Below are 26,361 nucleotides of genomic sequence, written 5' to 3'. Positions count from 1 at the left end.
TTGGGAGTACTTGGGGATTTTCATGCTGCTGCTATCATAGAAATCTTCTCTTGCAAATACTTTTCATCATGCTTGAGGGTTCTATGTTCCATGTTTGGTATATTGATATGATGACAGCTAGATGTTCATCAACAGTGGATTCAGAAATAGTTTGAATTTCAAGTCTCAGTTTTACATGCAAGGAAAATAAACCAGACTCATTGTTAGCATTGAGGTTTCTATACTAGCAATTTTATTTTAAGTCTAGATTTTTGCATATCACACGCATTCCATTTTGGTTCAAACCAAGTTCAAAAGCTCTGTGGACATTGTGTCGAATGACAAAGGAGTTGGGATTCTTCGGGAAGTCACCAACTCTTAGAGCTGCAAGTACTTGACATAAGAATTTTAGGAGTCGCCAAAGTCCAGTGAACATGTACTGTACCCATGTTCAAACCAGATTGTTGTTACTCACCCACCTGCTAGGAGGTCATTTGGGGTCACCAGGGGTCAAATTGTAAACCTTGTAAACAACATATCTCAAGAAGGTAAGCTTGGGCAGACCTCATATTTGTTGTGTAGAAGTACCACATTAAGTACATAAAGTATTATATTTTTGGTGGAGGTCAAAGGTCATTTGGGTTCATATTAGGCGAAATTGTGAAAACCTTGTAAACAAGATATCTCAATATTGGAAGCATGTGCAGATCTCATAAGTCGTATGAAGGTGTATAACATTGAGTAAAAGAAACCTATTTATTTTGGTGAAGGTCAAGGATTGTTTGGGGACAACACAGGGTTTAATGGTCATGTAGGGTATACAGTATTTGTTCATATTCAGGAAGTGGCAGCCCTGAAACAGCCACGTGGCCTACTGCTCTACAAAACCTAAAAAGATTGTTTTTCGTTCCCATCTCATGACAATAAGTGGGCATGGCGTACCATAAAATCTTAAAACTGTTGATATCTCTGCAACAGTTTGTTCGATTTAGTTTATACTTGGTATGGTGATGTAACTACCACAAGATGAAACAATGTCGTACTTGGTAGGTAGATTCCCTTTGATGAGTAGATTGTTTTAGAATCCCATTTCATGATATTCATAAATGGGTGGGGCTTAATGAAAATTTGATTCATACTGGGATGGTGATGTTGGTACAGTACATAGTAAGCACGTCTCAAACGTTATGTCATTATTATGCATTAAATTGCAAGAAATGGCTTTTAACCACTGTGAGATAAGAACCAAATGTTCCATGGTTTTCATTACTGGAATATTAGGTTTGTCACACTACATTCATACAATCAATCATGTTATTTTTTGTGTGCATGTCATGAAAATCAATCAGAGAACAAAAAATTCTCAATCAGATATCTCTGAAATAGTATGTTTATTTAGCTTTACACATATACTTGAATAATATATACTATGTAAGTATAAAGATACATGTGTATAAGATCATTAAATTTGACATTGTTAATATTCATGCTGGTTTCTGTTTTTATACTATGTACTTGATGGACTTTGTCAACATGATTACTGATTCCTGACACAGTCCTTCATACAGTATGTTGCCACATTAGTTGATAGATAATCCCTCTTCAGTTAGGCGTGCACAAGTTGATGAATTATTCTGGGGTTTTTTTTGGGGGGGGGGTATTGAAAGCTATCACAAATCTTTATAAGTTGATGGTGATTTGTTCAAGTAAGCAGCCAGTTTCTGTTCAGTCCAATGGTTCATCATTTGGTCTGACACTTTATGGCAGTAAATCTAGAAGCAAATCTTTCAGCAGGGTTTATTATTGGGTACTGTTCAAACTTCTGCAGTTTATCAGGCATCCAGAAGATAGGTTTGGTTTCATTTGGTCTTAACCAAAAAGAACTTCAAAGATAGTTTTCAGGAATTTTCGGTTCTGAAAAGTATGTTTCTGGCACTTTGAATCACAAACTACTTTATGCAGGCTTAATATTTTGCAGACATGGAACACATTGAAAAGTACAGGCATATTGGTTGAAGTAGTTATGGATTATTGGATTATGATTAAACAAGGAGATTACAAGATTAATAAGCAATAACTTGTTTATGATATGCTCATGATATGTGTTCTGCTTGTTTCTTGAGTTTCACTGTGATAATTGTCAGGAGGATCAAGAGGGGCAGTGGATAAGAGGAATCAAAACATAATAATAGAGAGCATACATAGTAATGTTGATCTCACCAAAACTGACAAAACCTCCAAATAAGAGTCCTGGATTTGAAGCAGTATTGCTGATATTGTCCGTACCAGTATTGTGTACATGGAGCTAGTAAGTCCACAGCATGCAATAAAATGGTATGATGCCATCCTACAGTATGTTCTATTGCTTCAATGTACAAGTCATTTGTTTTGCTGCAGGTGTTAAGCCTTGTTCCCTAAACATTAAAACTGCAATTGGTGTTGAATTGTCACAATAGGTTAGTAATATACTCATATGTTAAATAACAGATAAGAGTCTTGAAGACACTATAAAGGTACTTCCCTCCAGGGGTCATGGAATTAGTCATAATGTTTCAAACATTTGCAAATTGAAACAATAAAACATGATATTAAATTTGTGGAAGGGTACATCCAATTGTACAAAATTCTGAACATTTGCTGGATTTTGCCATTTTCCGAAAGCAAAAAAGGAACAGGCAATTTTTGCCAGGAGACACTAAGAAGTTAAACACTTGGTATTTCAGTAAAAAAGCAAAGAATTGTTACTTTTTCTTACCTAAAATATAAGCCATTTATTACAGCTAACTAACAGTAAATATTACAGGGCTGCTCTCAAAACACAATACAGTAACTGATGTGTGTTGAAAACCAGTAAATGCCAGTAAAACTTGAGTTCAGCCTGCAGATTTAGAAAGTGGCTAAAATTGTTGAATTTTAGGCCTGTATTTCATATTACAGTTCATGGCCTGGTCAACCTGTCAATTTCAAATTACAACACAAACTAAAGCTACTAAGGAGGGTAGGATGTTGTTAAAACTATTGAATTGTAGGCCTCTATTTCGTATTACAGTTCATGGCCTGGTCAACATGTCAATTTCAAATTACAACACAAACTAAAGCTACTAAGGAGGGTAGGATGTTGCTAAAATTGTTGAATTTTAGGCCTGTATTTAATATTACAGTTCATGGCCTGGTCAACATGTCAATTTCAAATTACAACACAAATTAAAGCTACTAAGGAGGGTAGGATGTTGCTAAACATGGTTAACAAAACTTAGCAAATGTGTACCATAATTTCATTTTGTTTGGCCCCAAATTTGAGTAGTGTTTGCATTTGGTTGTTTGTTAAGGTATTTAAGTGTGAGCTTTCCAAAATACTGAAATTTTACAAAAATTGTGTTCATCAAACAGTTAGATTGGTTCCCACTCATGATCTTCCTGTTACATGGTATATATTCATATCCTATGGTGATTAACAGGCTGTTACAAGCTTTAACTCTATAGACAGGGTAGAAGCCTACCAAGCAATCGATCCCCTATGTGTCGCAAAGGTTGAGCCTGTTGAGCTATCCAAACAAATGTTTACTATTGTACTACACTTGGTAATAGCAAAGAGCTGATACAAAGCTCCTAGGCTATTACCAGCAGCCCAGCACTAATAATACTGATGACAGTACTATTCAAATGCAATCTGAGCCCTAACTTTTGTACATTTCACTGTAACCATGGAAACACCAATCTCATCCATATGTTATGAGCCTGGAAAGTTGTCAGTATAATCAGGGAGCTGCTACTCTAACGCTCCCTGGTATAATGGTGCACTCAGGCCTAGTCAAACTTGATGGTGCTAGTAGTCTTGTCTTTTCATTGCTCTCGAAACACAGAAACTTCAGGAAGATTAACTGTGTTACAACATGGTATAGTCTATTTGTTGAATGCGGCATAGTCCAATGTTTGGACTAGTTTTTGTAGCTATACTATTCAAGCTCATGCCATCAGTACACAATGTAATTCGCAGCATTTTGCCAACTTTTGACCTTCAGCAACACTCCATACTTCAATTGAAGGGAGAGGCCTACTCTCATATGTGAATATTACTGTGATGTCTACAATTTTTAAGGAAAATTCATGTAAAATGTAAATTTTAGATCGATATGTATTCTTGTTGAAATTTGGTCACCAAGGGCACTTTTTCATGTGAATTTCATCAGAAGGTGAGTGAACAACCAATTCCCCCATAAATTTTGAAGAAAATTTAGTAGTTAGTTTTACAGCAGACCATATCCTCTCAATAAGCAGTAGAACTGTCTGATCACTAATCCAAAACATACCAGCGATCTACCACCATAACAAATATGTATATAGTGTTGCTGTTAACTACAGTAGGGAGTATAACTCCTTAGTTATACTAATCCACTGCAATACATTGTTAATATAGAGAACACTTTCACTTCAACATAGTATGTTAATAGCCATAATCAAGACACAAAATAAAGGTGTATTAAGTGCACAATTATCCTTGGGTGTGGTTAACTTGGCTAATAACTCCCTGAGGCCTCCAGTAGTTCCCACAGTCACAAGTGATTATTGAACCATAGTTAAAGCAGGGAGAACAACTCCCTGGTTAAAGCTAAGCTTAGGTTTAGTTCATGTCAGTCCTTATGGGACTCCTAATATCATTTGAATACTCAGGGATGTTGCCAACCCAAAGTTGCCATTAATGAATCATGTAGTGTGGTGCTTCTGTTGTTGAATGCAGATCATTGAGGGATCATACCACTTGATATAGTATGCAATTTGCTTTCTATAAAAATAGAAAATTGTGTGTCAATGAGTGTGTTTCAAGTGTAATGTCGGCTGGCACATACTTGGTGAACTTTGTGGTCTTTAATGTAGTGAAGATTGGCATTAGTGGCAGATATGTTTAAGTAGCAGTTAGATAAAGTAAGGTACAGTAGCTTAAATATACAGTAACTTTAACCCATGCATGTGAACCACCTCTGTTCCTTCAAATAAGAAAGAGTAATCTAAGGTATAGACTAATGCTAACAAAAAAATGCTAAAACAAACAAATGGCACAGAATAAAAGTAATTTCCTGTATGACAGCCATTTAATAATAGCATATCCATAACTACTGTAAGACTTTTCACTAGTGTTGCGCCGATATCACCAATATCGGTTTTGGCCGATATCCGATATTATCATCCCAATATCGGTCCGATACCGATACGATACCGATATTTTTTAACAGACAAAATGAAGGCAAAATCGTACTTTAGTCATGCATACATTCACAAATAAATCTTCAAGTAAACAACAAAATATGGTGTTTTGTTTTCCTTTTGTCCTAAGTTGAAAAGAATGACTTTTTTCCTGATTTTGAAAAAGAGAATTATAATTGAAATCCAACCAGAATCTTTTTCACTGCAGCGCTGCACGCGATAATAAAATGGACGCAGTAAATGTGAGCCTTAACATCGTAAAGACTTACAAGTAGCTATAGTGTTAACGTATGCTTGCAAAATTGCATCTTAATTAGGTTACGAACTGTCGATCACAATGTAAAAATGATAATTTATTGAGTTTATACTCAATGTACAACTTATTCACTTGACCGTATAGAGAAGAAAAAAACTGAAAATCAGTAGAGAAATGACCAATTGTGTACGGAAAGTAAGGTGGTACACCTTTCAAATATTACGAAAGATCGAACAAAACACTTTCGAAAAATTCACGCAAAACTGGCATATCGTACTAAATGCAACTAATGTCATGTAAACAAGGCTCTAGTGCATCCATTTATGAATATACCGTAAGACCACATCTGTTTTTAAGCGGGGGAAAAAAGAAAGTATTTTCTAGAATTTCCAAAAATACGGAAAAAATAATATCCTACCATAGTTAATTGTATAGCAAATAGCCTAACCACCTCGGCGGTTACGGATCTCACGTAACTGAAAAGTTCCCTGGCAACTTGCCAAAAAATGTTAACAAACAGGTGTTACACAGGGGATGAGCTTACAGTGTGTTTGGGAAGGTACCTGGGAAAATTCGCAGCACATGTACGGCGGTAGTTGGGTATAGGGTTAAACACCGCAGTTGTAAAAATGTACGCATTGTGCACGCTATTCATTGTTAGGCAGTCTAGAGACAGGGCTTTGCTGAACGTTGTTTGTTTCATAATATCGGAAGTTTTGTAAGTTGCACTTTTTAAAGATTGAAAGACAGATTAAATCTCTTTTCATTTTATAACATAATATAGCTACTCTAACTTGTCATTTTAAAATTTTCATCTGTTTCGTGACAATTTAAATAAGAAAATTATTTTGCATACTCAACTGCGATTTTTTTTTTTATCGCCAGACACGCAAAAAAAAGCCAATTTTTCGGGGCTTTATCCCCCAGGATCCCCACAAGGGGTTCTACCCCATGACCCAACCAAGGCCCTAAGGCGGGCCCCTGGACACTACGCCTTTATGCTCGCGTGCTCGGCGTGTTCGCTGGGCGAACACCGGCGGGAAATCGGCAGTGTGTTCGCGGAAAATTAAAAGTGCAGTTATGCATCATGTTCAAGGTTTTCACGGAGGCCTTTGAGAAAATGAATGGTTAGTACAGTACAGTGTATACATGCTGCACTAATGCTATGTGTAGGCCAAGGTTCACGAAGGTCATTGGTTATATTCGCGCGCCGTAGACGTGTTTTAGAGGTTACGGAGGGTCAGGTTTCCATGGATATTAATCGAAAATGAATAAGAGTTTAACTGACGCTAAAGAAATGGATCGTCTTGGGCAGATTAACAAATCATTGCAAGTATAAATAAGTAGCTCTGCTGTGAAAAAAAAAGTTCAATATCGGCTTGCTGTTATCGGCAATTAGGCAAAATTTTACCGATACCGATATGCTGCCGATATTGCAAATATCGGCCGATACCGATATTGAAAACGATTATCGGCGCAACACTACTTTTCACTACCCAATTGTGTATAGTTCAGCAAACACAGCAACAATTTCGCCAATTGCGTCACTTACATAAACCACATCCTAACATTGATGTGACAACTGAGCAACAACCTCTTGTTAATTTCCCAACAAGGAAATTTGTCAGTTGCACCACATAGAGGAGGATAGGAGGGACTGGGCAGGGCATTTTGTAGGGGTTGTGGTATTTATTCCAAGGTATGAATATATGATGTTTATTTGTTACTTGAATTTGCAAGTACGGCCTACTAGAACATGAAGTTTGTACAATGTTCTTTGATTCTTACTGAGAACTTTGCTCTCACTGTATAAGTATCTATGAGTTGTGACTAACCAGTCAAAGCTTGCACAATCAGTGACACTGATTAAATGAGACAAGTTGCTTTGGTGATGTGCTGCTTCCAGCAGCCACATTGTGTGGCGGTTTGTTCAAAACAACCAGTGCAGCCTTAACTGGGTTGTGTAAGTGCCATAATGTGATTTAAATTGCATTGAAATGCCACAAAATGGAGATTGGTATATAGACCAAAATATTTTAAACTTACCTCCAACAAGTTTGTTTTTAATGTTCAAGCAATGTAGGTTGCGAACTATCTGTAAATGATGCTAATTTTACCGATACCGATACTGATACCGTTTAATGCATGCTGATAAATGGTGCAACACTACTGTTAACCTAAGTTTTCTGGTGGTGTTAGAGTAAAGAGATTCTCAGAAGACTTGAGGTCTGAAATGACTTCAGTTACCAATTCTTTCTAAGCTGGGTCTGACAGATCTCTTGAAGGCAGTGAGTTATTGGGCTTTTTTAGAAAATTCTTCAGATTTGTTTAATACTGTCACCAATGTTGAGTGCACTTGTTAATTTACTGCAGTTTGATATTCAGTCAACACTGCCATCCAGATTGCATCCAAGAGTAAAACCTCTTTAATCTACTTGTTATCACACGTTACAGTGCACCTCACCTTAATATGTGCTGATCAAGGTTTGTTACCTTGAAAGCCTCCTCGGATATATATATTCACCCAGTCTTACTACACTGAGCTCAGCAACTCTCTTCAATACGGTAATGGTGGAATGATCAACTTTAACAGCTAGGAAGATTTGTTTGAGTTATTTGCTCTGGTGTCTTAGAAGCTTGAATTTGTTGAAGGAAGAATACACATTGATGATGCAACTTTTATCCTTAAACAACCATGCTGCTATGTTACTGTGTAAATATTACTGGCATTGCTTCTCACAGTAGAGAACAGCTGACAGAACTACAAAGAGCCAACTGCTAGTTACTTTACCTATAAGTAATATATCTAGTCCAATGGACCCTTAGAGGGGTAAGTTCAACTTTATTCTACCTGTTTGTTGCTCTCAACTGGAGTCTACATAACCTTTGAATAAATCTATGTAATTAAATTCCTTGCTCTGTTATTACAATATAGCTATCTAGATTTGCTTCAAGCATGGTGTCTGGAATTCAGCATTCAGTTTACACAGTTTTAGATCTGTGGACTGTGTTTAACTGCAGATGATATGCAATGATACTGTCATGTGAAGATAGAGATATACTGTACAACTTCAACAAATACAAATTCTTGAGGAGGGGGGCAAGGCTAAAGGAAGGGCTAAGTAATTGACACATAAATGATATATAAAGATGATGAAGAGTTTGCTCTCTAGGCTAAATATTTTGTAGATAACTAATTTTTCCTGTAATTTGACCGTTTCATGTGTTGAAATCATGAATAAAGCTAACATGTGGAATGTGACATCCAGTCAGGAATTCTCTGTTCAAGGAGATTGGTTTCCAAATGAATGTTAAGTGAGTTTAAGGATATCTTTGTTAAAGAAGCTCACAGGGTGAAATTACATATGTTTCCAGATGTACATGATTTTATGGTTTTTATGATGTTTTGTGACTCAGAAGTATCAAGCAAGGGTCCTTCTTATCTGCTTATTGGATTTAATAGTTCTCATCAGTTTTTTTTTTAAATGGTGACTAGAAACAAGTTAAATCTGTAACTTGTGATCATAATCAGAAAAGAAATGAATCTGAAATACATATGAGTGGTCATGTTATCAGCTGATGATATTGTCTCAGTGTTTAATTATTCTACTGTTGTGTTGGTAATGCTGCACATTATGCAAACTCTTGTCCAGGAATCACCTCCAAGCTGCAAAGACACAGGAGGCTACACTGGAGGGAAAGTGACATGATGTTTAGATGTGTGGAAAAACAAAAACAAATCTTTATTAACAGTTATTAGTGAATTATTTGAGGTAATTAAATAACAATGTAAAACTTTGTTTAGATATTGTCTGAACAGTCCAATGCACAAACTAGAACATGCCATACTTTGGCCTGAGAACATATTCAATGTAAAGTTTTATTTATTTTTTGTGGACATTTGATGTATGTACAAACTGATGTACAAATTTGTAACAAGAGAACTGAACATAGGTTTATTAGCCTGCATTGCTTTCTAAACAGAATGGAAAAAATGCACAGAAAAATACAGATACGAAAGGTGGTTGGTTGGTATAAATTTAGATTGCTCTTGAAGGGAAACATTAGAAGTCTACAGTATGTGCTTACTAACTAAATCCCACATTGCAACTTTTAAGGCCTTGTTATCGTTTAATACAAATAAACCAAAGGTGTTGTTATTGTGATCAAACATTGATATAAATATCAATGTAATGAAGTATCTGCGTGATACATAGTAATCTCTGTATGGGGGGTATGTGGGTCATAAAGTCAGATTTTGCATGATTGTAAGTGATTATGCTTGCATCATTGTGGCTGTGAGAATTTCATTTGTGTTTTTCAGAACATGACTTACATTGTTCCAGTCTATAGGAGCATAATGCACAGGCAAATATTCAATTTTATACGGTCTGTTTTAAGTAGGTTAAACAGATAACATGTAGTAACTGATGGGAATTTAAATTTATGCAGTAAGTGCTAGGCAGATTTATATGCAGGAAACTGACTCTTGGAATATATGCAGCTGCTACATGTCTGCTTAGAATAATCATACAGTGAGCTTTGTGCATACTGAAGTTGGATAGGAAATGATTAAATGGAAAATAATAAAATTCACAGTGAATTATGAAGCCATTTTAATTTCAATATGTATACCAGGTATTGAGATTATATCATGCTGTACATAGATGTTATCATTCTTTCCAGCTTTCAACTGATTCTTAATTTATTACAAAAGTTTGTCATGATATGAAGTGTACAATGGCAAATAACAGTTACTTATTTTGACAGCCAAAAACAGCTAGAAACAACATGTCATTTAAACGTCTTTCGTAATCATCATGCATAAAAGAATTTACACCATGTTATGGGAAATAGATTTTTACCGACTGGGTTGGGTTGGCTTGCCCAGTGGATGGCAGATACGCTCAAGTTAAAATGAAGCCTGCTTAGGAAAACTTAAATTCTAACTGACAATTATGAAAAACTGGTAAACTACTAACATTCTGGTTATTGTTATTGCGTGCTGTGATTGACCGTGTGCATTTGTCATGGGATGTTGTGAACTTTCAAGAGTAACTCATTTTTGGAAGTAATATTTTGTTGCCAGTGAAATCTGGGAAGCATGTGGTGATGAATATTGCTTTGAGTTCATTAGTTAAATGTCTTGTTTTGTGTTCGTGATTCAAATATTGTGATACAGTATCTTTCAGCTGCTTTGACAAATGCTGTCCGGAGCAAAGACTCCTCGATATATCTTGATAATATCATAATATGCAACAACCCTAGTATTTCTTAGATGTTTATATCACAATTGGTTAATTTGGAACTAATCATATAAAGTGATGCTCAGCCTACTACTGCAAGCATCCATTGTGAACTACTCCAAGCAGGGAGCTCATACCGAGTCATATTAACGGGAAAGTTGGTAATTGCATTATGGAGTGAAAAGCACACATTCAATCCTGTGCTCAATAAGTCTTGATATAATTTGTTCTTCTTCCAGTGTAGTGGTGACATTCGATTGTCTGTTAAGCCTTTAATCTCAATAATCCAAATTTTTGTAATGAGCAGGAAATGATTGTGTGCATAATGTTTTTATGCCTCAATGAGGTCCACTATTTATTGCAAGTGCTGTGCAAATCTGGTTGAGGCCTTTGTAATAATTTAAGATTGTATGATAAGCTGGTGTATAAGGTTTACCCTACACATGTCATAAAATAGTTATGGATTAAATAAAGGCCTATGGAGCCTATAGTTTAGTGTAGAGCCTATAGTTTAGTGTAGATATAAGTATATATGGATATCAGGCTAATTTTCTCATAAGCTTGTCATTGACATGTACTGTGCAGTATGTCACATCCACTGCTGGACCCAAAGTCACAATACATTACAGTGTTACTAGGATTTTAAAAGTTGCATCCACGGGACGCAACGTCTTAAAATTGTTTGCGTCCGTTCAGAACACCTGCGTCCCTGCAGTCCTCCATGTTAACATTCGCTTTAATATACCACTACAGGAACACATAATACTTAACTATAATGAACCTTGACAGCACATTGGCTTGTGCACAACGGAAGCCTATAGTGATAGGTAAATAATGATGAAACCTGTTAATAATATACAACAACAAAATGACTGTCATATTTTGCTGTAGACTAGTTACCATATATTCTGGCCTAGACATCACACAATGTATACTACTGTATGGTATGCAACTCCCTTACATAGCGTCTGTTAAAATGTTAAAAGGCTATGAATACGCTGTGATGTCAGAAATCAATGCAAAGTAAAATTAATCTTAAGTTTTGTAGAAAATACTATTTATAGATCTCGAATGCACAAGAACACGCCCTTAAAAGTTCTAGTACTTGCTCACAACTATTATGAACCCCTGTCGTAAGTGATCAACAGTTACCCAAAGCAATTTATCTGCTTTAAGTGACCTGCATTAGTATTTTAACTTTCCTCACATTATCCACACATCACCCTACTGTGCAATAATATACTACATAAATATGCAATATATTGACAAAAGTTTGTGACAAAAAAATCTTGAACCTATATGTCAAAAACCATGTCAATATTTTCAGAAGCAAATGAGTTCTTTGTTGGCCAGGGATCTCAGGGAGCAGACTCAATTGTGGGTGATTGACCTAAAGAATTCTACCCAATCTGTGGTGCCCTCTCATTAAGCTAAAGAATTCTACCCAATCTGTGGTGCCCTCTCATTAAGCTGAAGAATTCTACCCAATCTGTGGTGCCCTCTCATTAAGCTAAAGAATTCTACCCAATCTGTGGTGCCCTCTCATTAAGCTAAAGAATTCTACCCAATCTGTGGTGCCCTCTCATTAAGCTAAAGAATTCTACCCAATCTGTGGTGCCCTCTCATTAAGCTAAAGAATTCTACCCAATCTGTGGTGCCCTCTCATTAAGCTAAATAATTCTACCCAATCTGTGGTGCCCTCTCATTAAGCTAAAGAATTCTACCCAATCTGTGATGCCCTCTCATTAAGCTAAAGAATTCTACCCAATCTGTGGTGCCCTCTCATTAAGCTAAATAATTCTACCCAATCTGTGGTGCCCTCTCATTAAGCTAAAGAATTCTACCCAATCTGTGGTGCCCTCTCATTAAGCTAAATAATTCTACCCAATCTGTGGTGCCCTCTCATTAAGCTAAAGAATTCTACCCAATCTGTGGTGCCCTCTCATTAAGCTAAAGAATTCTACCCAATCTGTGGTGCCCTCTCATTAAGCTAAAGAATTCTACCCAATCTGTGGTGCCCTCTCATTAAGCTAAAGAATTCTACCCAATCTGTGGTGCCCTCTCATTAAGCTAAAGAATTCTACCCAATCTGTGGTGCCCTCTCGTCTGTCTCTGTTTTAATGTATGTGACTTGATTTTAACCCCTTCAGTCCATGCAAACAAGCTGTATATTGGGAAATATTATGAGGCACAGAAAATCTCCAACTGGAACAAATGACACAAACAAAGCAAGAAACAGACCAGATTAGACAAAATTATCCCAAATGATCCATCCCCAAATTACTGTGCAAACAGAGCATTTAGCAGGACGATCATTAACTATTCTGTAAGGAATTTCAATTGTGATATTTTTTATGTAAGGCAGTATATATGTGATATTTTTTGTGATATTTTTTATGTAAGGCAGTATATAAGAATAAATGATTGTTATTATTATTACAGCCTGAAATTGTTTGACAGTCTTATGAATGTGATATTTTTTATGTAATATTTTTTATGTAAGGCAGTGATATGTGATATTTTTTATGTAAGGCAGTATATAAGAATAAATGATTGTTATTATTTTTACAGCCTGAAATTGTTTGACAGTCTTATGAATCAGAAGATATTCAAACATTTGGGTTAGATAGATGCAAGTTGTTATGTTATACCCAAGTAAAACAAGGATATGGTTTATCTCAAAGACACAAGGTGTGATGTTGCTATGATACTGACATGGTGGGGAGAAACTGTAAATTAAGTACCTGTGTAGAAGGTAACAGTCAGTGTTGTTTGGTTGATCCAGCCTAATGAGCACACATAGATGATTCTGATAGTCATTATAAGATCAGTGTGTGATAATAGTGGCCCTGTCTTGGGTCTCATAATGTTAGAGATGCCAATAGCTTGAGGTTGTGTGTGAGTCATGTCACATGTATTTGTCATTAGCAGTGATGGAATATATATGATGTAAATACTACAGGTATTGGGGAAAACAACCCGTTATTACATTCGTTTCGGTATCATTCCAGGGAATTCCGAACATACATAATAAAAATATCTACGTGTGACTATTTGAAATAAAGAAATGAAAACACGTTTATTTCTGGTTTCTGTGTTCTTAGTTTGAATAATATCTGATAAATTTAGGCCTATGTACTAGCCTAGACCTATATATTAACAAATTAACTTTTCACATAGTAATTTGGACCTAGGCTACACCAAATATCGAACGTTACTTAGGCTCAGCATGTTACGGGACCTCAAAGTTATTCTGAAATTTTTGTTATTTATTCTTCCTTCAAACGATGATTGTGAAGGTTCCCATGTACAAAATCTTACTCTTATGCATTTCACCACATTTTGTTATAATAATTATAACGATTTAATAAATTTTGAGCCAAAACCGAAGGGAGTATATCCAGTTTAAATCCATCTTCGCACGGGACTGTATATTTTTATAGCCTAGGGTACGGTACTGGTACACAGTGCAGTGCGGTACTTGAGATTTGATGCTGTAATGAAATGGATTCGTTTATTAACGCGGGGGTTCCACGATGTCATTTATAGTTATCTTTCGCTATTTTTTTAATTTTTAAGAACTTTTGTACGAAGATTGATATTGTACGTATTGAAAGTACTGTTTATTTTTTGGAGTAAACAACAGCCGATTAACGATATAAATAAATCTGTACTATTCTTATGTATGTAGTTTATAATCCTGTATTTACGTACAGTAGCCCCTATATGTTACATTATTATTGTCTGAAGTTCCAAACACATAGACTTGTTGATAGTTAAAAACTTTTCATTGTGAACTTTTGAACTTGAAGTAGTAGTAGTAAGTCGAGTCCTGTCTATCCGACATGCTCAGTGATTTTAAATTAAATTGAATGTAGGTAACAATTCATGAGAACTAGGTAGGCATTGGCCGATCCTACCTCTAAGCCTACATCGAAAGTTACGCCGTATACACCTCGCAAGAAAACCACGATAACCTTAAATGAAAAAACAATATTTTGCACTTGAAGATCTGACTTCCCCCAAAATGCAATGATAAAGTTTAGACCCAGTACTTCTTGATACTTTGAGTTTCCAATTACTAGTCAAAATATTTTCTGAAAAAAAAAACCGTACGATATTTTTCACAAATATTGATGATTAGATAAGTGCTTCCTCACAATCAACGAGCCGCCCTGATATTCGCTCCGCTTACGTAAAACTTCTATATATGTTACAAGTGGAAAAACCTGATTTTTTACACACATAATTCCCATTGACTTTGGTCACGGAACATAAATAGGTCATCGACATTCGAACTTGCCCAAGTTCATTGCACCATGGGAATGACACAACACATTGAACATGATGGTACATTTTCCCGCCATCTGGACGCCAAGTGTAAATTTTGGTGTAATATGCAAATTATTAATGGTACTGCGCTGATCGGTTAAAACTTAAACTATTGCGACACACACAAATGTTGGGAAGCTGTTGTAGAAGTAACTTTTGTATCAAATGTAAAGTACTGTATGGTAGGCCTACTAGTATAATTTATAAAAGACGGTTTTCCTCAGGTGGTAGGGAAAAGGGGTGTTTCGGTGAACTCAATCTCTTTGTATAGTATTTGGATACTTAAAATGACGATGTACAGTGATGTACATGCAGTTTCTATTTCTCTTTAGTAAGCTCTACTTAGCATTTTTATCCTTTGTGGATCTTTATTGGAATAAATACGAAATGTATTGTTTGACGCCAGTATTTAACGGTAAGCATTTGTTAAATTGTTGACTGAGCTTCAAAATCCATTTTCATACAAGTCTGTTTTCATGAAGGTTTTATAAAATCGACATACAGCTAGGGTAGGAAAATATTAACTTAACCACATTAACGAAAGCTGTTCTATTATCCAAATAAAATACATGTTTCTCATACTGAGATCTGAAAAAAAAAAACGGGCGGCCATTTTTCTTCTTTTCATGAGCTAATACTAGTTTGGAATATATGGCAACCTTTACAAGATAATTTTTAAGGATAGTTTAGATTTCTTGTAATCCGAATAGAAACTTGGGAATCGGGAAAAAGGAGGCCCATTGCGCGGACGAGAAACATGTTTTGTTTTTAACCGGCCCTGCTTCAAAGTTGTTGGGTGGAAGTTTTTTTTCTTTTCATTCTGTTGGAACCAATGGTAAATTATAAAAATTGACACAAGAAACGCTCAGTAACACTATTTCTTCAAAATGTTGCCAACTATTCAAAGTAAACTTATCCTCCGTGGAACATGGCGGCAATTTGTTTGTCAACGAGTTTATACGCGATTGTACTTGTTTATACATCTTTATACGATCATGTGCGCGTACACATGTCCAGTTATACGTGAGCGGTACTGTACGCTATCCGTATGGAATGTATGTCATTGAGTCTCGTAACTAAGTGCTTTGAACCATAGATGAAAGTTGAGGAAAATACCGGTTGTAGTTACGATACCGGTATTCATGTTGCAACACTGTGTGTGAAATCCGACTACCGCACGACGCTATCCACAAGTAGTTTACTTCAGGTTATCTTCCTTTGAAATGGACATTTCATGACCTTTCTCCGTTAACACAATTGTTAAGAAGTGTTAAATCATAACATCTGCACATTCAAATTAATTCCACTAATTTGAAGCAGTCCATAATATAAGGTGTTGATAAGGATATTTAACTGAAAGTATAAAGCTTTTTATCAATAATTTGATCTTATGAAATAAAAACTTGATCTATTTGAACTTTGTCCAAGGATGCAAAGTGTCTTAACAGTCTCCAGCTAAAGATATGCACAAAGCTGAATATTGCTTTGCTGTGGCACTGTTTGTGGTGTTGTACTTATTGCAGTCATTTCTCAGGTTTCCTCTTCAGGGAGTTTAGTTTCAAGTGATCAGTGCATGCCACATGCATAGCGAGAAGCTTCGACATGTTCGTGATGTTCGCGGACCATTAATGAATTCATAATATAAGAGAGTCATTAGATCGCTGTCATTGGTCAATAGTCCTTAGTTCCGCTGCAGTGTGTGGTAAATATTTAAAACCATCGGCCTTGTTTTCAAGTTAAGCCCGATACACATGGTGTCCTAATGCTGTCAAGGGGTGCAAGTTTTTCATTTTAATGCTATTTAAACTAATACACAAAAAATTGGGGTTTCCTGTAACCTATCACGGTTTATGACTGTATCGGTATATCCACTCTGCTTTTGAGTTCTTTGTTCTTTTCCCTGAGGGATTTCTTTCGGTATGGCTAGCCTTTGGACTTTGAAATAGTTTCGCCGATTTCTCGCACGGTTTCAAGCAAATACTGGGTTCACTTCGGTTTTCAGAAAATCGATGGAGAAGTGAAGAAGGATTTTACTGTTTGCTGCTTGTGCAAAACTGTTTTAAAATATCACAAAAACACTAGTGGTATGAAAAATCATTTGTGGTTTGTTCATCCATCCGAATATCAGGCAATTGAACGGCAACAACCATCCATCGCCACTGTGACATCCCCTAGCCCAGGAACAAGTAATACCCAGAGTTCTTTGCTTCAGTTCATAAGCAAGACAAATGTGGAGAAACTGCCTTCATCATACAAAAGGGCTTGTGAAATTACAGATTCAATTGTACAGTGGGTAGCCAAGGACATGAGACCTTTGTACATTGTCAGTGACCCGGGATTTTTGAGCATAATGAATATTTGTGAGAAAAGATATACTGTTCCACATCAACTAACCATTGAAAACCATATGGTTAAACTTTACGATATGAATTGTACAATGTTAGTTGAAGTATTAGAGCACACAAAGAGCGTAAGCCTCACCACAGACTGTTGGACTTCCTTTGCCACAGATGCGTACATTAGCATAACATCCCACTGGTTAAACAGTAAGTGGGAACAGAAATCGTCAGTGTTGCAAACAAGAGAACTTAAAGAAAGTCATAATAGTGAAAATCTGGCCAAAGCATTGAAAAAATGCCTTGACGACTTTGAGGTGCCTTTAACGTCGGTAAAGGCTTGTACAAAGCATCAGCAGCTATTAACAGCATCCGTCTATTAGATGGCATTGCTCATATCCCTTGTCTGGTGCACACCTTAAACTTGCTGTCCAAAAGGGGTTACAGAGTGGGAGAATTGTTAGTAAAATTATCTCTCCTCTGAAGAGTAACGTGGCACATTTTCATACCTCATCAAAAGACAGGTATCTTCTTAAGGACAAACAAAAGCTACTTGGCATTGCTGAGCACGAGATAATCAACGATTGTCAAACTCGATGGAATAGTACATTTGATATGATCGCACCGGCAATGGAGCAGCAGCCAGCAATCTATGCTGTTATCATGGAGAAAAACTTTTACACTTAGAACTTTCTGCAGGAGATTGGTCAAACATGGAAGTTATTGTGCAAGTACTGCGGCCATTTCAAATAGCGACACAGGCCATATCCACTGAAAAGTTTCCTTGTATTTCAGCCACCTTGCCTCTGATCCGTCAATAGATGAACTCAACAAAAACAACGCAAAATGAAAATGAAACAGTGTCTATCTTGAGAACGGCCACTCGCAATGACCTGGAAAAGATATGACCAGGAAAGCCTGTGTGAACTTTTAAACATTGCGTCAGTGTTCGATCCAAGATTTAAGACTTTGCCCCACTTGGCTAATCATCCTGGATTGTATCCTGACATTAAACAGGGATTTAAGCTGAAGGCAGCTACTGAACGTCCGTAGGAGGGCATATGCACTCTACTCTACGAAACCAATAAGAGTCACTGGCTGGAGCCAAGGCAAATGCTGCAGAAGACGCCGCAGCTACCTCCGCCCCTGCCCCATTCCCCACTCCCTCATATAGTCAAAATCAATGCTACATGCAATGGGTTCCTTGTTTGATGATTTATTTGCAGAGGAATCTCAAAACGAGGGAGCTGTTGATCATTCGGTGGTTGTTGGAAAGGAGGTGGATTGATATTTAAGTGACAAACGGTTAGCCATACGCGAAAATCCATTGGAATGTTGGCTTAAGCACCAGTATGTTTATCCCCATTGTGCCCTTTTGGCCAAAAGTTGTTTGGTATTCCCACAACTTCGGTACCTTCCGAAGGAGTCTTTTCTAGCACTGGCAATATTGTGATAAAATGTACAGTATTTCTTAATAAATTCCGGTAGTAACAACTGGCTCAGCCTCCAACTGTTGTATTTCATCACTAAGTTTATGTACAGTTCATCGACCCCTGTGACCAGCTAGTTACTAGCTAGTACTGTGTTAAAAATCGGCAAGCACCTGCCCCAGTTAGATTCATGCGTTTGCTTGTCAGTAATACGCTTTTTCTGCAGTGCAGCATTCAATGTTTGAGCATTGCACATAATCGCAATTTCGTAAGTTCTTAATCTACTACAATTGCCAAAGTATTTGTCATTCCTTCATGATACAATTACCTCATTTCTGGCCTGGTTCACATTTATAGGATGTCTGATCGAGTGTGTCGATTGCGGTGTAGTTTAATTTCAATGTGCAAATATGTGCCTGTTATCGCGCTAGGCTAGAGCCTAGCCTAGAACGTTGAACGCCCCTCCACAGAAAACTCTTGCATACTAATCATCACACTGCTACAAGGTGTTACATCTATTCATTGTTTGCAGGTTTGCTTTTATTATTGCTAGTATTTGTAGTAGCCTCGTTAGATTCATTCAAAAGGTTTTGATTTACTATGAAGGATTTTAAGAAAACGTTGTGGATTGAAAGTTGTTCACAGTTTTTGTTTGGTAGATGTTTTAACATCAGACACCACACATGGAGAAAGATTTGTTTTGACTGTTTCTGCAATGTAAAATGACAGTGATAATCAAGGAATCCCGAGAAGAGCTAAGTGATTAATCGACTACAAAAGAAGGAGTAGACTATCAGCACTATGTAAATAGTAGCCCATCCAAGTGACGACACAAATCTATGATCAACATAACAGGAAAAAGTTTGTTCAAACATCTTTCTCTTTTCCTTTACTTTCAGCCAACTCAGTATGGAGTCTAATAATGTTAACTACAGTGATGCTTGTCATCATATAGAAGGAATCCTTCAGAGCTTGGAAGAGGGAAGACGGAAGTTAGAAGGTCTATGGGCATCCCGTAGAATGAGGCTGGAACTTAGCCTTCAGCTCAAACAATTTGAGAGAGAGGCATTAGAAGTAAGTTACAAGGATAAACATGAAAACTCATTCAATAAGACTGAGGCAGGTTACAAATTAAAAGAGGAAACGACTTTTCCAAATTCATAAAAGAACTATTATTATTTGTCCTAAGAACTATACTATTGCTGCTGATAGTTATCACATTTCAGTGAATTGACTTTCTCTTATGTGTATTTTTGAGCAAATGGAACTGTTAACATTGTGAAGACTACACGTAAGTTTGGAACTGTAAAATACTTTTGTACAATCACATTTTTACTTTTTCATATGTTAGGAATTTGTCTAAGTTTTCAGTGCAACAGAGTCACATCGGCCTCATTATGGTTGGTAGTTTAATTCCACTGGTATCGGTATATACTTGAATCTAGCTAGAAGAATGATTACTTTGTTACAACAGTACCTTATTTGTTGTGTGCAACCTAGTCTTGCAAACTATGTAGGCCCTATAAGCATCAGAAAATATACAAGCTAATACATTCAGCACAAGGGGGACCTTGCGGAAATGCTTATAAACCAGAAAGAGTGGGCCAATGATAACCCTCTGTGTTTGTGGCTTACATGCATGTACCAATATGATCTCATTGCCTACATCCAGTCAAGGAAAAGTAATACTAAAATGTGTATATTAGACCAATGAAGTACTTCTGTTACAAGTCAAAATTCTGTAACCATGGGCAGTTTTTTGGGGGTAATCTTACTATATGGTGTGTACAGTGGAATTTGCTTGTAAAACTTGGATTTTGTCTCTAGTGTTACATTAAATATACTCATATGAACGGTGAATTTTTTTTCCTAAGTCGGTTGGCTTATTGCTTATTCCAGAATATTACTTTCCATTTTACATTCCAGCTCTCCTCCCAATTACCTCTGTGGACAGATCAAATGAGAGGCAGCAACTTTGAATTAGACTTGGATACAGCAGACATTTTACTAAAAGAACATATGGAAATGTTTGATAGTATACAGGACAGAACAGTGCAAGTAATACAAAAGGTAAGCATTCTATCAAAGCAGAGAAGGTATTGCTCTTGTACAAGTCTCCTTACATATAATGATGCCTGAAAACATGCAGTTGGCAGATAGATGACAACATGTTGACTGTTCAATGTCCATTAGCTATGGAAACCATTGACATTGGCTTATTTGTAGAAGCAGCAAATCCAAATCAATTCCAAGTAATTACAAAAAAATTAACAAAAAGCTTTTGGGGTTTAATTTCTTTTCTTTCTCTGAAAGCATTCTTATCAATAGCCACCCCTGATTGAATGAGCAAGTTGTGAGGTATAAGATACAGGAATGCATATGGTAGGGATAGATTTCATATACACTATGCAGGTGAGCAAGTATATCAAGACGTTGTTTCCATTTCTGGGAATTTGCTTAATGTAGAATTATTTCAAGGCCCTACTTCTTTCAGAGGAGGAATGAGAAGTTCTGTAATGTTGTTTCAACTCAACAGCTGCAGCAACTAGCATGTTGAATATTGTTAACTATCCTGTCAACCTATTCAAATTGATTTATTGACTCAGTAGCTGTCTGGTGAAAGTGAAATTGTCAGTGTCAGGCAATGTTGGGTTGAATGTGGGCTTTAGAGGTAAAGGTATGCATGGTGGAAGTCAGTGGAGGTTCTTAGAACCTTTTGTGTGAAATCCATTAAATGCTACTTCCCCTAGAGATGACAGGGAGTAACTGTAAGTTTGGTTTATGTCTCTTTGTAATGATAGGCCATGTGAGCAGCTCAGGAATTATTATTTCCATATGTTTGGTGGATGGTATAGCACCCTTCCCATTATTCATGTTGCATTCAACATTGTAACACCTTCTAAAGAAGCACTTCGGTTGGGTTTGTTAATATCATTATAATGCGATCACAGCCCTTTTCGTTTTGTGTGCTTTTGGTAGGTATTTTACTGGGGAACTTTGATGACTTAGCCACTGAAGGTTATGAGTGTTGAAGACATGCTTAGCCATTTAAAGAGAAGCAACTCATGAACAATTTGCTCAATGAAGCCTTACAGTGTGAAGTGGATACTTGCTCAAACAAAATCTTAAAAGCAGCTGCCTTTAATGAACAATGTCTCATCAATTGTCTACCATGAATTTCAATGATGTTCAATAACATGTAAATGAAATCAAGGATTTGTGTTCATCTGTTTCTTGTTTATTGTTAGATGTTCATTTGTCGTCAAACCCTACATTTTGCTGGTACTTTACTGTAGCTGCCCTTTGTACAATGTTTGGGTGTGTTAAGTGATATACATATGGCTGTTTACTTACTAACTTACACAGTAATCATGGTTATTTTGGGTAAGTCAGATTGTAGTTACTTGGGATTAATTATTACTGATTTATTTGCACTGTTACTTCAATGTACTGTACTTTCATCAGCTTAGCTAGCTAATCGGCTTTGCTACAGACAACCTTTTGCATGGCTGATTACTTATAAGATAAGATAAGAAATATGAATTATAGATTACTGCTATTCAAATAAATTGTCATTATTGTTTGTACATAAGGCCACTGCAATGGGAAATTTGGGAAGAATGGAAATTAGGAAATATTGAAATGAAACATATGTACCAGAAACATTCACAAGAACTGTTAAGTTACTGTAATTGGTAGAATGAATGTATATGTGTATAAATTGAAATGTACAACACTGTGGCCATTATCTTGGTAAATGCTTTTCCCCCCATATTTTCCCCCATTATAAAATATTTAGGGTCGAGATCTCCTTCAATTGCTGGATAACTCAACACTGAATCTGATCGCTGATGATCAGCCATCTCCAAGCACACGTGTTAGTGTCTTGATGGATGATGTCAGAGATGGGTATCTTGAACTAGAAGATGTTGCAGAGATCAGAAGAAGAGACCTGGAGCAATTCAGAGATCTTAGACAGTTTGAACAAGAAGCAGAACAGGTGAGATTCATGCTAAAACAAAAGAAACCACTTTATTCTTAAACACTATTAAAAGGCATATTCTGGGGACAAACAAATTCACAACAAGGGCAAAACTATCTCCATGATCACAATATTCCTAACTCTAGATCAAGGGTTATTGAGGGGTGGGTGGTAGGTGGGGGAAGGGGTAAATCTTTCATACTTACAGGAATGAATTACAGTTTGTGGTCTATGACATGTTTTTAAATGGGTCGTCATCATTTTACAATGCTGTTCTTGATGTGTGATATGCTTTGAATATTTCCTGTCAGTTGTACTGCAAATTCAAGGCTCTTTTTTTTTGATACATAATTTATTTAAAGAATAGATGATTTGTACATTATACAAAGAAAAACAAAGACAACTCATTAGCCAAGATGATGTAATTCATCATGCTGATGCAAAACACATCAAAATTCACCAAATTCAAGTAACAAGAAAACATATCTTTGAAAATTATTACCTGCCAGTGCAAGAAATTTACAGTATTTTTTAAAACAGCCAATTTAGAAAGTGGTTTTGTTGATTATTGTAAGTACTGTCTTTGACACAAACACACAGGATGAACGTGTTGTTGACAGGACTCTTGGTGTTATGGTGGTTGCACAGTCCATTTGTCTGCACAGACTGTATGACTGATATCCTCAGAGAAACCGGTGTAAATGGTCAAGTCGTTTGCAACAAAAGAATGAAGCTGAATTCTTGTAAATTAAATATCTTCTGTTCTATTCTCTCATCAACTTGGTTCACTCTTCAGTGTGACTTTAACCTCATTTAATGTGACTCAGAGTGATGCAGGTCACTTTATGTTCATAGCTTGACTAGCTGCACAATTGACTTGACTTGTGACTCTGTATGTTCCAACATCTTGCAACATTCTCATTAAAAAAAGCGTGCCTGTTGTCCCTAAGCCTGATAGCTAGCATGATGCTGAAATATCTGTTGAAATTTAAACTAAGATATGGTTTAGTTTTCTTTCTCTTTGGCATCAAATAACAGTGATGCATTTTGTTTTTTCTTTTTATGAACCCTCCATAGTAAAATGACTGACCGTGAGGAAGAAGAATCATCCCAGCAAATAAATTTTCTTCTAACCACCCACCAATGTGTGCGTTAGGATTTTTAATTGACTTAACTCTACTCTCCTTCATATTGCCCAACTGAGGTACTTGAAGGGAATTGACTTTCCTCTAGACTGTATGTAAATGACCTGATTTGACATATGACATGAGCTCTGATTGACTTTACCTGAGTTATATGTAACAGCATTGACAGGACGGCAGAGATAGCGGCGGTTATGTTGAAGAGCAATCTAAACAAGGAAACTAGACTTGCAAACAGAGGCAACTTCTCACACCTAGCGAATAAGAATTACAACTAACATATTGCTTTGTTATCACTGCTAAGCTGCTGTATGCAAGAAGTAAATGATCACTTAAAACTCCATAACAGTAGCTTAATATTTACATAATGGCATACAGAGGGTATTTCTTGCTGATTTCTTGCTGAAGGCAGATGGTTTTCTGGGATGGTGATGGTATGTGTATGTCTGTGTGAGATGCCTTGACTGGTTAAGACTATAAATTCAAAAGGTACATTGAGGTTAAAATCCATACTGGTATAGATCAAGCGTAGTGAGTGGAAGAACCGTAATATTGTGTCATTTTGGAGGTCCAAGGTCCTTTGAGTCTGAAACCTTGTAGACATGACAACTTCAAAAACAAAATTTGAATGAAATGTATACTTGATATGTCCATCAAATACATTTGGTACAAGACCTCTCATGTGTTTCTCAGGATCAATGGGTATATAAGCTCACTAAGGGGTAAATATATGAAGTCATTGTTAACACTATTATAACTAAAAATGCATAGTGGTTAAAGTTTATTGTCTGGTGTCTGGATTAGTGCAGTATAGAAGAACCGTGATGTTTTGAGGTCAAATTTTCAAAACCTGGCAAGCAAAATCAAATTAAAATTAACGTTTGGATGAGCTTTATACATACATATATATATATATATACATATAAACATATATATATCTATATATAAATATAAATATAAATTAAACAACCACTCACAAGACACACACGATCAAGGAACATCAGGGGGTTTAGGGTTAACTACCTTTGATGTATCAAATTAAAGAAAAAACACAAATAATAACAGTTCAAATTCAGTTTGTGTAGCTGCAAAGTATTATTTATTCTAAGGGAATAGGTCCCATAGTATATGCATAAGAAGCATTTCCATGACTTCAACCTGGTCAAATACAATGTTCTCTCTTTTAGTCTGTAACGAGACTATGAACCAGGTACACACTTAATTAAACATTAAAAACTAAACTTGGCCATATGCGCTTTCTTCTGATCCAGCGTATTTTAGAGTGTACTAATAATCATCGGGCACAGTAGACCCTTCTCTTGGTAGTACAACACAACCAGCGTCTATAGAAATGATCTGCATCTATGGGTACTGAATAGCGTCTAATCACTCAAGGCCAACAAACATGTCTATTACGAAGTCTTGAAATATCTGTCTGATCCAAAAGATCACAACAGTAAATAATTTTCTCAGTAACAGGGCATGTCTCCCTCTCAGAAGTGAGTGTATGAGTCCAATTAATACTTGTATACCCAACTTTTAAAGATAAAATATATATACAAGGGGTATAAAATAAACAAAGCAAGTAAAATAAATGAACAAATTGGCTACAGCACTAGATCTAACTACAAAAGTACTACATACATACTGTAGCCTTCAATATAAAAATCAGTATTCTGTACACACAGAATACACTGGGGAATATCACAGGTGAAACAAACATTGACCTAGCCTGACAAAATACTGTTTTGGTCACATTCACAGGGTGGGAATGTTATCTAACATTTTAAGAACAATAGCCCTTGATAGTAAACTAATTGGCAACCTCTCTTGAATAGCAGTTAAATGAAAGGCTAACAATTATAATTAAGATTATGAACAAATGGGTGAAGCACAAATTCATTAACCAACAATGTAAATACAGATTACCAATAATTTCTAAAAGACCCAGCTCAACATATCACGTTTGGATGAAAAGTGTAAGATCACCAAAGGTGCATTTAAACCCATTAGTCATAGAGCTGACAGTTACAACAGACAATTATAATTCTTGGGCAGTCCTCTCAGCCTGTGCTTCTGCCTTCAATATTACCGTCGGTGATATATAATACAATTTGATTCTATAAAGTACCACACAATATCAACATAGGGTTGTAGATGAAATATAAAACTAAACATGAACAGAATACTTTTACAGTTAAAAACATACTTTAAGCTATTTACAGTACCCCCACTTGTCTAATTAACCAAATACTTCACATGTGAGCTACATATGTTCAGTCTCACTGAAAGTGGTCCTTAGGCTTTATATAATTGAATATACATGCACCTATTTACAGTAAATGCAACATTCAGGAGTTAAGACACTTGGAAGGTGTCTAAAAATATTTTAAATCCTAACTATTACACACATGTCCACAAATGCAAGACATAAATATTGTGAATGTAAATATCTT

At 36.3% G+C, this 26,361-nt stretch overlaps 1 protein-coding gene across 3 annotated transcripts in view; it reads left to right on the top strand.

Annotated features, from left to right (window-relative positions):
• LOC139965052 (triple functional domain protein-like) overlaps positions 1-26,361 on the top strand; it is a 181,361-nt gene that overhangs the window by 45,185 nt on the left and 109,815 nt on the right. For all 3 annotated transcript variants that reach the window (XM_071967225.1, XM_071967226.1, XM_071967228.1), the window contains exons 16-18: positions 19,681-19,855; positions 20,708-20,851; positions 22,581-22,781. In XM_071967225.1, coding sequence (XP_071823326.1) covers positions 19,681-19,855; positions 20,708-20,851; positions 22,581-22,781 — 520 coding nt within the window. The remainder of the gene's footprint in view (positions 1-19,680; positions 19,856-20,707; positions 20,852-22,580; positions 22,782-26,361) is intronic.

Source organism: Apostichopus japonicus, chromosome 23 (genome assembly GCF_037975245.1).
Source record: "Apostichopus japonicus isolate 1M-3 chromosome 23, ASM3797524v1, whole genome shotgun sequence".
NCBI classification, from domain to species: Eukaryota; Metazoa; Echinodermata; class Holothuroidea; order Aspidochirotida; family Stichopodidae; genus Apostichopus; species Apostichopus japonicus.
The sequence above is the reverse complement of the archived record's forward strand: the minus strand, read 5'-3'. Positions and strand labels throughout refer to the sequence as shown.